General features: G+C 43.6%; 1 protein-coding gene across 6 annotated transcripts in view; it reads right to left on the bottom strand.

Annotated features, from left to right (window-relative positions):
* Nucleotides 1–9519, bottom strand: part of LOC147194769 (receptor-type tyrosine-protein phosphatase mu) — a 136813-nt gene extending 127294 nt beyond the window's left edge. For all 6 annotated transcript variants that reach the window (XM_086128948.1, XM_086128950.1, XM_086128949.1 and 3 more), the window contains exon 1: nt 9158–9519. In XM_086128948.1, the coding sequence (XP_085985074.1) occupies nt 9158–9230 (73 nt within the window). In that variant the 5' untranslated portion in view covers nt 9231–9519. The remainder of the gene's footprint in view (nt 1–9157) is intronic.
* Between the last annotated feature and the right edge of the window lie 3015 nt (nt 9520–12534).

Here is a 12534-nt window from a genome sequence, read left to right as displayed (position 1 = left end):
GTGATTACAGGCCGGGAGCGCAGCACTGGGCCAAACCTCATCCTTCCCTGGTTATTGTTTGGCCGCGCAGCTGTTGGTCGCCGACGTAGTGAGCGTTCGAGGCAAGTGAGGGAGTGTTGGCGTGTTTGGCATCGCCTTGTTGTACTCAGCCAGGCTGACAAAAAATTAACTTGACACTGCCGGCGTTGACCACCAGCATGATGAAAGCAGCATTCGGGGATTCAAATAACTGCTCTCAAACGAATGTGACATCAGGCTAACGTGTAATCAAGAAGGTTGCCTTTCATTCAGCGTTGCCTCTTCCTGCGCTTTGTAATTAGGGATTGAGCCAAAAACCGATCATAGGTACGAAGCTTCTGTTTCTTCATTACATAGATAACGATGTTTTCTACATGGTTTATTTCCCATATTATTTTAGATTATCGCTCAATCAATATTTCAGCACGTGAATTATCTCCCTTCAAGTATAATATTTTTATGACCGTGAGAAGCCAAAATCAAAATCACAGTTCAATTTCCATTCGTTGCTCAGCCCGAGCTACCAGTGTAGTCGTAATCAGAACAGCAATAGCCCAAGGGCGGAGCCGTGAAGCATTCCTTATTTAGAATGCAACAAAGGTATCAACACAAACAATACGATATATACACTAATGGCATTTTAGTTCATTTCAATGTGCAATTTTGCAAGTAAATTGAGTTACGAGCTTAATGACAGAACCAATTAAACTCAAAAGTAAAAAAAAAAACACTTCAGTAGTAGTAAGAACAGCCATAGCTCTAGGGTAGAGCCTTGAGGCACTCCTTATTAGGACACAAGACGGTTAGCAACATAAAAAAAAAGTATTCATCTGTATCCATATATACACTACTCATGTGCAATTATTGAGCCACATAGTACGCCACACGAGCTGCGTGACATGCCTGAAGCAATAGCATGGAGTCCCGCCTTTGCAGATAAAACAGCTTCAACTCTTCTGACACTCTCCAAGATTTTGGGGGGTGTTTCAGTTTTGCCCTTCAGGCTTGACTGCAGTTGCTCCTGATAAAATTGTGCCAGAGGAGGTTTGGAACTGTGCCGTTATTGAGCCGTTCAAGGGTGGGGGACTTATGCGCACAGCATTCGACAACTTTCCACTGTCTGTCCACTTTGCCGTGGAATTACTGTGGTTCTGGAAATCTTCCGCTTTATCGGAACATCACAAACCATTTTCACAGACATCGCTGTGTGTTGTATATTTTGTTGCGCAAGCGGGTTTTCTATTCATGTTTCTCTTAGCTTTTGACGATAAATAGCAGAGTATGAGAACATGTTGACATAAAGGCGATGATGTTCTGGAAGTATGGCCTTTGTGTCGTTTCAAATTGAAAATCAGCACGATTGTAATCACCTGTTATTCACCCACAATGCATCCATCAGACTTAAGGCAATTAAATATCGATTTAATCATCGGTATATTTTCCAAGGTCGTCTGCGCTTTTTATTAAAGCAAAGTAGCCACAGTAACGGAGGAGCCAAGTATTCAAGAGTGCCTGTAATAAAACTGCTTTTCATATGCGCTGTTGACAGGACACAAACACAAATGTGGATATCGGATAGCAAAAGCGGTGAGACTTAATGTTGCAGCGTACTCTACCGTGAGCAATAACGACCCGACGCGAGACTGAATAAAACACCCAAAGGATCAAGTGAGAAGTAGAGTCGGCATTTATTTGCCAGTCCATTTCAGATAGAATTTGGCAGAGGGACACTTCCACATCCTAAGTGCCTTTTCAGACATTCATTGCGGATTCATATTGTGTCTGTCATTTGTTTGTGGGATTTTTCTTTTTTGCTTCCAAAGGGCTCAATATTGACTATCTCCTTCTTCGTGGAAGGCGGGATAGTGACCACCCCGGTGGCACGCAGTAACGCCACTAAAAGCATCCATGAAGAGACACAGGGCACGAGGAACCCCGACAGAGAGAAAATAATCAGTGGTGTTGGTCGATTATGCTTCATGTGTGCCCTCTCATGAAAATGTAATTCCCCCCCTCCCCCCCTACTTTAATCTGATGCCCCACTGAGGCGCCATTCATCCTGGGGCATGGCTTCATTATTGAACAGTTAAATGGTCAATAGGTGGAGCGCCGGGCGGCGTTTTTTTGGCACAAGGGCAAACAGCCCCCGGTGCAAATGGCTGTCGGGCCAGCAAGATCCTAATGCATTAATGAGCGCGCGTGACGTGCGCTAATGTGACGGCAACAGATTCACGCTGACAGTAATGGAAGATTTTGCCCCTGGTTACACTCATAAGTGCACCCCCCCACCCCTCTTACACACACACACACACACACAAGCCCAGCAGCCCCTCCTCACCAAGCCCAGCGGATGGAGGGGGCGGAGTTCACCTTGCCTGCCGCCGGAGCCTTGACACATGCTTAATAAATAACAGGAGACAAGGTGGAACAAGCAGTAGCGGTGCACCCCTGCCCGCCCGACATACACCCCCCCCCCCCGAAACCCCCTCTAGTGCCACTACTTGCACTGTGACTAGTTAACAGAAACACTGGCAGCTTTTTGGCAAGTCTTGTACCAACACAGAGTGATTTAGCACAGCCATTCCTAAATATAAAAGCCACGCAGACCCTAAAACGTACCCCTCTCCAGCACACAAACATGCGCAAACCTTCATTAGAAATGTCGATTTAAACAAACCCAGTTGGGGGGGGGGGATTTTTATTTTTTAAATTAAACTAAAAAAATTCTGAAGTCATACAACAGCACATACACCCGCTACAACATCACAAAAAAAGAGATGGCGCACCCCCTCTCAAATGCACCAACCCTGGAAAAACAAAAGTGAATTCGGAAAGGCAGAATTTTATTCAGGCCAAACAGATGAAACATCATACAACATTGTTAAGCCCCGCGCCTGCTAATTACTGAAAGCAGGAAAGCAGGGTTTTTTTCCGGTAAAAAAAAAAAAAAAAAAAAGAGAGAATCTACTCTTTGTTTTGGTAGCTTCGGTAGTTATATTGTCACAGAACATCATATTCTGTGGCACTTGACAGATCAGTCAAAAGGCTCTCAAGCGGCTCGCAATACGAGGAAGGAATCAAACGTCGGACAACAACCATTTCAAAAACTTTTTGAACAAGACACCCCCTTCGACAAACCCACGGAGATGCCGTAGCCCTTTCAGATTTTCATCCTCCTCCTCCTGGTCATCATTAGTAATAAATAAAGTGAGGCTCGGGGCATTGGTTAGTGCACTTCTACTCAACAACCAAGCTACCTTACGATGCACACAGACGCCATTCGCCGCATACCGATTTATTTTTCCCCACCACATTTTTTCCCCCCTTACACGTGTTGGCGCCATCGTACAATTTTTCAAGCGTGCTTAGCAAACACACAAACAGTCCCCACGCCGCTCGCTTCATTAGACGGCCCTTGTGTCGGCCCGCGTGCAATTCATTAGCTTTCAACCCCCCCACCCCCCTGCGGTTCCTTCCTCCCTCCTCATTCCGTAATTAGAGCGCCTCTGTTTGTCCGGCATCCTTCACTCAGCCGCATCATCTCAAGGCCAATTATCATTCCGCGGCAACGGCTCCCTCATAACGCCGCCGCCGCCACCGCCTCGAGAGTCGACTTCAAAACTATTACTGCCTCTCAAGAATGTAAATAAAATGGCAGGCAAATCAGCGGCTAATGATCGAATGTGGAGTGGCACCCGCGGGACCCGTAAGATAAGGACTGATGAGTTTGCGGCACGCTTGCTTGGAAGAGCTCAGGATGGGCCGCGCTTATTTTACACCACCGTGGCTATTTCTGGATGGGATTTTTTTTTGTCGGGGGTGGGGGGGTCTGTGTGTGTGATGACACTTAACTTCATAGCGACTTCACATTCTTTTTGGCTTGTTTCTTCTTGTGTCAATGCAATACAGTAGAATAAAGGAACTTCAACCCTCAAATACGCCTGTAAAGTCGGAACCTAAAAGGGCTGCTGGAGTGATTGTGTCAGGAAGTAAAAATGAAGTGAGCAAACGTACGGCATCGGGACAACTTTCAAAATATACACTATTTGGGCGGACCTCATTTCCCATAATTGTACATAACATTATGTAACAGCTCGTTACATAATTGTAACGTTCTTAGCTCTTTGCTGCTCGATGATTCAACCGCAACTTGGAAGCTGTTCTGTTCTCACACGGCCATATTAAGCAACCTCTGAATTGTCGACAGTGCACATCGAGGAGCAAGGATCACACGTCAAAGAGCCTATTACAATTATAAAGTGGCCATGTGTTACGGCGGTGGTAATTCGGCCATCCGCAGGTCCCGTTGATTTATGACACACGTCAGTGACATGACATCACCTTTAAATGGCGTCTTCACGAGGGGTTCTTTGGTCGGAGCCACTAGGCTATGAACAGAAGAGTGAGAAGCGAGGAGGTTTTGAAAAATGAATCAATGAGATCTGGCAAATCTTTCACGACTTGGTAGCAAAGGAGAACTTTTGACGAGGTTTCTGCCTAAACAGGCTGCGGTTGTGATCGAAATAGGAAGTAAACATAAAGTGAGCAAAGTTCGGTGTGGGACTATTTTCAAATGGACTGTATTATTTCTTTAGCGTCGCGGCCACTGGTTAGCACATCCGCCTGACAGTGCAGAGGTGCAAGGTTCGATTTCGGTTTTGGACTTCCTGTTTGGAGTTTGCATGTGCTCCCTGTGCGGGTTTTCTCTGGGTTCCATTTCTGAAATACTTGATTAGCGTACAAACAGTCCCACACCAACCCATGTTTATTTTCCCATTTATATCCATATTGCAGCCTGTTTAGGCAGCAAACTGGTTGGGCCAGTGCTAATGGTCGATTATGCTTCATGTGTGCCCTCTCATGAAAATGAGATAACTGCAACGTGGCTTTCAGCTGCCACGTTGCAGTTATTTGTTTGGCAAATAGCCCCGGAACAAACTGTTTAATTCATGTTTGCATTTGTAATGTGGCCCGATAAGACACCAAACCGGCTGTGCCTCGTTTACTTTGCTTTTTGCCACCAGGTCGTGAAATGTATTCGTCGAAATTGAGCTGCAACAAATTTGGCTTATTTCTTCCTGGGATCACAACAGCAGCCCGATTAGGCGACACACTGGTTGTGTCTGTACAAGTTGCATGCTGTGCTTTCTGCTGTTGTGTCACACATTTTTTTTCCTTCTTTTTCTGAAAGAGGACCACACAAAACTTTGCTACATCTTCCTGGTGCGAACTCAACAGCTGCCCGTTTATGCAGAAATCTGTTTTGAGCCTGTACTCTTTATACTCTTTTTTTCTCCTGCAATCCTGCAATTTGGGTTTTCTGAAATAGCCGCACGTCAACATTTGCTCGGATCCTGTTTACTTCCTGTTCTGATTTCTACGCTAGACCATTCAGGCGTCAAACTAGGCGGGCCTTAACGAATAGGTTGCTCTGCTTTTGGTACCAAAGTCAAACCACAACTCAAGATTTAATCCTTTGTTTGGATTTGATAGCATTGCCTGTAATTTATGGCGGTTTTTGCATCCTGCATTTCTAAAGCTTCCAAACTAATCTGCCTCAAATACGGTTTTTATTCTTTTTTTTATTGATATATTTCAAGTCAGAATACACATAAGAATGGTGAATGTGCCCCCACCCCCAAAAAATACAGTCCTATTTGTCATTTAAGATGAAGGCAACAGACACTATATAATATGCAAATGTAACATATTTACATCCTGAGTGTTTGTGTCGGGCCTCTCCAATACGTCCCCGCCAGCCGTCGCATCAAAAGACACATTTAAATAGCAGCACTTAGCATTTGAGAAGTTCTTCAAATTTCTCCTCAGGAAGTGAAATCAACCGGTTACAATCAATCTCTTTTTTTTTTTTCGAGTGAGGTGGGAGGGGGGGAGTCACACCACGAACGCCGCATTGGGCAAAAAAAAAAAAAGCGCTTTTCCACCGCCTTCATTACCATCATAATAAAAGTGTCTGAGAAGCAAAGTTAGAGAAGAATGTCGACACCTCACTGTCTGCTTTGTACTATCATCAATCCTCCAACGTGGTTAGGATGAAAAAAAAAAATGAAAAAAAAATCATGCATATTTAAATTAATTCTGCACCGGTGCCCACAAAAGGAAGCTGCCATCCGTCAGGACACCTCGCGGAAAAACTCTATTAAATCGGAGTCAGCTGGGAACCGGGATAAAAAAAAAATGAGTTGAGAACTAAATGATTGCTTCCAATTAAGTTGTTTATCTCGCCGAGAAACGTCTGTGCCGGTTCTCTTTGGTCCGAGTGCGTATGCCAATCAGGCCCGACTGAGTCACTCAGGAATGACGAGCCGTGGTCGGCACATGGCTCGTCGCAAGAATAAGGATGGGCAATGTAACAAAACACAAGAATCGCTAGAAATTTAATGTTTCGGGTTCCAGGGGATATTCTATTCAGTATGAAGTTCGTTAAATACGAACTGCATAAATGGGTTGCTGTACAGATGTGAACATGAAGCAAGCAAGAGGAGAAGGAAATTTGATGCAAGTAGATAGAAAAATTAATTAAGGCCCAGCCAAGTGTACCGCCTAAACGGGCTGCTGCCGATCTATCGAAAAAGCAAAAGAAGCAATATTTGGTGAAAGAACATTTAGAACAAAGTTAAATATGACTACAAATCAATACTTGGCAGCAGAAAGCAAAGTGCACAGTTTTGACATGCCTGAATGAACAGGTTGCTGTAGACAAACCAATCAAAACGGGAAGTCACGGAAGAAAGATTTAGTGCAGGAATAATGGGGGGGGGGGGGGCAAATGATTTCTACTACTTGACATAAGAAAGTACAATACACAATTGGTACAAAGTTAACCAGCATTGCGCCTTCACGCGCTCATGTGGATCAGATCAACCCATTAAGCGGGCAAAGTTTAGTTTAGGAGTTGTTGAGTAAAAATGGAGTCCAGAAAAGTCGAGTTTGGTGCTGGATCAATGTAAGGGAAAAAAAAGTTGGAAATTCAAGTGGAAGTGAAGTAAAAAAAATGTCTACAGTACACGGTGCCGTATAAACCCAACCAGCCTGTCGCCTAAACAGGCTGTTGTACAGATTAAAACAATAAAGTACATGCCCAATGAGTCTGCTGCCTAAACAGGCTGCTTGGAGGCAGTGAAACAGGAAGGACCCAGGAAGTGGCTTTCCCTATTTGACGGTAAAGTATCCACTTTGTTGCCGAGGTTTTCTCTTGCAGAAACAATTATGGGAGCGACTCCACGGACAGTGACAGAGACTGGAAGTAGCGCTAAGCCGTTTGTTACACTGAAGTCAGAATGGCTCAATGCTTATTGTCCCGTGTAATGTCACAGAGGAATTTTGGGGTGCTAACACGGCAAGTCCAAGGCGTACTGTGTAGGAACTGATACACCTCCGAGCTTTTAAAATTGCTCATCGAGTTCTGAAAGTAGCTAAGCATACGATGTATACATCGTCGCTGGCAATTTTTTTGCCATCCCCTACCCTGCTACATTAGTAGGAAGCGGAATTGAAATGGGTTTTTGTTTTGCTTTTAAGTTGCGACAACTAGCACTGCCACATTGTTTATGACTGTAAATGTCATAGAGAGTGAATCCATGCAGCCAGTTAAGATGTAAAAAAAACGCCGGTTCGGGTTCAAACAAGAAGTTGCTCCGATGATTCATGCTCAGCCTCATGGGGCGCAAGAATAAGGTGGATGCAATTACGACAGGCCTGCCTAAAAAGGCTGCAGATGAAAATAGGATGGAACTACATTGAGAGCAAAGTTTACTGTGGAATTATTTAGCAAAAATGGTTTTCACTACTTGGTATCACAAAGCAGAAAACAATATTAGCGCATGTGCCAAATGTCTGCCGCCTAAACGGGCTGCAGTCAAGGCCAAAAAAAGCATTTTTTCCCCCCCACATTCCTATCCCTAATAGAGACATCAGAGAAAAAAAAACTCTCAGGAGTAAAAACAGTCGCCGTCGGTGTGTGGCGACGAAAACGCAGCCAGGCACAAGTGATTTATTGTTGTCTCCTTGCATCTTGGGCATCAAAAGACAAACATGGAGCTAGAGGGAGGGGGGGGGCAGCAAAAGGTGAAATTTAAAGATGACTTCCAGGAGCTCAAACTAGGGAAGGGGTCCTAGTGAACCAACATTGTGCGTGATCTGATTAGCACATGAGCTGTTAGCACGTCCCCTCCAAAGCAAACACCCGAGCCTGCCGCGCGGCTAATCCGTCACCTCGCAGGGGAAAGAGTGAAACATTGATTTCTTCCTGGTTTACATATTTACACACACACACACACACACACACACACACACACACACACACGCCATTAGGAGGGTGTTTATCGACAGTTCCAGCACCGCCAGAGCTCTCGCTAATAAATCTCTGCACTTTTACTCAAGTGGGAGAAGATGAAGAGGCACATTTATATTGCATGACCAAATAAATAATCGATTTTAATAAAGAATATCATATGATTTAACAAGACTTTGTTCAAAGTTAACTTCTGATCTGCATCTTCTACATCCATTGATGCTGCATGCGTGTGCAATACTGCCCTCTACAGCACCCCTGAGGTAGCGTTTGTTGTATTCAGTCAACCAACTTTTAAATAAGAGCTTATATTTGTGAGTCTGATCGATTAGGTCGGTCATTCATTAGTGCTCATCAGCGGTAGAACGGATTAATGCGCTTTACTGGTGTCAATAAGAGTCCTTTGGGGACCGTCGGGCATTACCATACCGCACATTTCTCCACTTCAAATACATTTTCATTAAAGTTATTAGTTAGACCGGCAAAACAAGCATTAACACAATATGCACTTAATTGTGATCATTTCATGAAAAAATAAAATAAAAATGTTTTAGCTCGACTCGACTTTTACCTTCTTATTTTTGCAGGTGACACGGGAATCCCTTTGAGGTTAATCACATTAGACAGGGCAACTTATAAAGATAAAGTTAGACCCACACAAACAGTGAACTCCCTCAACTCGACCCCCGTCGTTGGTTAACGTACGCGGAGAGGTGATCGCACCTGTTCGGAATCTTCCACCTATCCTCGTGTTGACAAATCCTCGTTAGGAAGAAAAAAACATTGTTTTGGGCTACACGGAATGTCTCAGACGCGTTCGCTTACCTTTAAAAACTTCTCCCCGGGCGGATAGCAGCAGCGTGACGGTGGCGAACCACCAACCGACAACTTTATCCATGTCGACGGCGCCGAGGCAACCGCGGTGTTGGCAAAACAAAACTATTCGGCGCTTGTCTCACAACTTGCACGGCTCCTTCAAATATAAACGAAAGAACCTCCGTGGTCGGCCCTCTTTTTTTTTCCTCCTTTTTTTTTATATGACTTGTTTATAGGCAGGCTTTCGTCGCTCCAGTGCTGCTGCTGCTGCCGCTGCTCCTTTTTCTTTTCCTCCTCCTCTCTCCGCGTCCACATTCGTAGGAGGACCGCGAGTGAATCGATTGCACACTTGCGAGTGGATGGAGTGAGTGGTGCCTTGGCTGGCGGCTGTGTACCGGTCGCGTGGCCGGGAGAGGGCGTGTGTGAGTGGGGGTAGACGGAGAAGCGAACCGTGCCCTCACAACCTTCAAACTACTCCACCCTCCACTTCACGTTCAACTGACGCGGCTTGTTTGAACATTTGCGCACGCCTTAACAACCACATATCCTTATGTTACTTTTTTTTTAAAAAAAAACTACCACGTGTATACGGGTATTTTAAGGAGTTGTGTTGCTTCCGGTTCGATAGGCATGAATACACACCTGTGGTCGATCAACAAGCCGGAGAAAAATGAAAGTGGACCATGTGTACAATAAATAAATGTGTGTCGTGGCTAATGAATAATTTTATTACTAATACGTGATAAAGTTAACTAAGTTACGGTCATAATAGATACCATGAATTAGTATTAAAAGAATACCCCTCTGAAACACGTCAATGAAAACTGAGCATTCGCTTTGTAAAGGAGGAATTTTTAAACCAGCATATAATATTTTGGTGTAATAGGTGTTGAAACATAGTTCGCCCAGTGACAGTTTTATTTGAGGTTTAAAGTAATAACAGAGGAGAAAACCTCAACTTTACGAGCATCAATATTTGTCATGATACCAAAGTCATGTGACGCTAGGCAGATATGATGTCATTGTCACGTTGCGTGGTGGTGGTGGACCCCAAAAAGCAGGCAGGAGGGAGGAGCAGGGTGTATTTGAAGAATTGTATTTAAAACAAAGAAAACTAAATCCCAAACAAACAAAGTCCAAAGTATCAAACAAAACCCATGACTAAAGCTAAAACATAACAATGAACTAAACATAACAGAAACTAAGAGCAAACAGCAACACACATGACAGTAGCAAGAAGCAACAGCAACACACATGACAGTAGCAAGAAGCAACAATGACCCGACACTGAGTGTTCGGGCAGGAGTCCTTTTATACAATTAATTACCAAATGACCAACTGGTGTGCAGCTGCCGGGGGAGCCCTACAGTGCCACCTGTTGGTCCCTAAACCGAATCATGACAGTCATTGTTCTGGCCGCCGCCTCTTTGTGCATTGTCATGTCTACGGCCCTTAAAATGACAAGGAATGTACAAAAATACCAGCTGGAGCACAGTCGTCTGCTTTATGCGCCGCGCTGACCAATATCCTGTGCAGCTGAATTACTGATATTGACATCGACATCATACAAATCCATACTTCTTCATCATATTTCTCCCCAACAACAGTGACACAAATCCATTTAACAGACATGATGAGCTAAACGAGAGTGTTAGTTAACCTTGTGCTGTTTGTCAATAGGTGTCATGTGAGAAGGGTTCTTCGGCGTCTTGCGGAGGCAAAGGTACAGTTTCACTCCGTGAACAGGGAGACGTGCATTTTTATTATCCTCCTTGATTGACAAACGCTATGTGTGGCACTGATGAGTTGTCAAAAAAAAAAGCCAATGATAATAAAAAAAATTTAAAAATAATTCTGTCATATGCATACCTGTCAACCTTTCGGGGCGCCAACCTGTATAAACTACCAAAAAAATCCTTATAAAGAGCAAAAAATCCTTATAACATCCCAAAGCATTTTATATGTCAAAATAACGGCAGAAAAAACCCCACGAAATTTTCAATGATATTTATTGTAGATCTTCATAATACAATGTCCGGTAACTTTCCAGTAAATCAGATTTACTAGAAATCAGATTTACTGGAAAGTTACCGGAAATGAAAGCATTCGAGTAGACTAGCACCATTCTGGGCAAAAGCAAACGGAACTGCCTGTTGGGGGGGGGGATGGAAATTTTCAGAATCCGTATGATTTGTGCGATACGGCCATATACGTAAGATTCACCAGAAAATCCGTATGAACTATGGCTAAACCGTATGAGTTGACAGGTATGCATATGGTGCATCCTTAATATGGTGCTTACTCCTTCCAATGCGCATGCTGGCCCTCGAAGGGAACAGGGCAACGTGAGACTGATTAATGAGAGACACCCTCTGTTATCTAACCAACAGAACAAATTTGTGGCCATATGAGTGAGTGAGTGAGTGGGAGAGTGAGAACGTGAGAGAGAGAAACGACGACTTTGAAACATGTAATTACAAGTAGGTTCCAGCAGAGGTCACTTTTTTACAAGTGCCTTGGCGTTGAACTGACACTCAAGACCAGAGAATCTTGGACAGTTTTCACTAGATTTTTTTTTTCTCGAAACATTTACAGAAATGCATCAAACAATGATCTACAACAACAACAACAATAATACAATAAATAATCATAATCATAATTTCAATGACAGATTAGTTTCAAAAATTGGCAGAAAGTGACAGGAAATAACCAGGCAAGTAAGATTTTAATTCTTTCATTTTGATGTAATAACTCAAACAACTACCCCCTAAATTGCTTTATCATAATATGCTGATTCAAGCAGTGGTATCAGTTTGATTTGTACTTGTAATGCATATAATGATGCCCCGAAAGATGCCATTTGCACAACAGGCTGTCTTCACAAGAATTTGGTGAGAGTTTACACAAAAGGTCTTTAGTCAAGTCAGAAAAACGCTTTAAAGTCACGAGAACGTGTTGAGATGTAACAATTTGACCCCGCATCCATCTTCATGAATTAAAAAAGTATCGGCAATGGTGTTTTTCTATTAATTTGGTACCAGGTCGATTTCAAACCCTGCGGTATCCCATGACACGTTAAATTCCTTCAATTCAAAACCTTTTCGCATTTTAACTCATATTTATCATTGACTTCCCAGCACGAGTGTGTCACTGACATTTCCATTACAGATTAAACCAGACATTTTGGAATCCCCCTCCAATCCATTTCTCACTGGAGGCATTTCTTGTCTGCTCCCTGTTGCATAATTACCCCCCCCCCCCTTCTCCTTTACTGTTCTTTCCACTGACTGATCTCGCTGACCTGCATGCAACAAACCATGTGTGCGTTACCCGCCTCGCCACCATCCGCTCTCCACTGATCAGCCTCCAAATGTGGACCTGTGAAT

This window comes from Hippocampus guttulatus, chromosome 14 (assembly GCF_054856545.1).
Source record: "Hippocampus guttulatus isolate MCC_2025c chromosome 14, RoL_Hgut_1.0, whole genome shotgun sequence".
Lineage (NCBI taxonomy): Eukaryota > Metazoa > Chordata > Actinopteri > Syngnathiformes > Syngnathidae > Hippocampus > Hippocampus guttulatus.
This window is presented reverse-complemented; position numbering and strand designations above follow the sequence as displayed.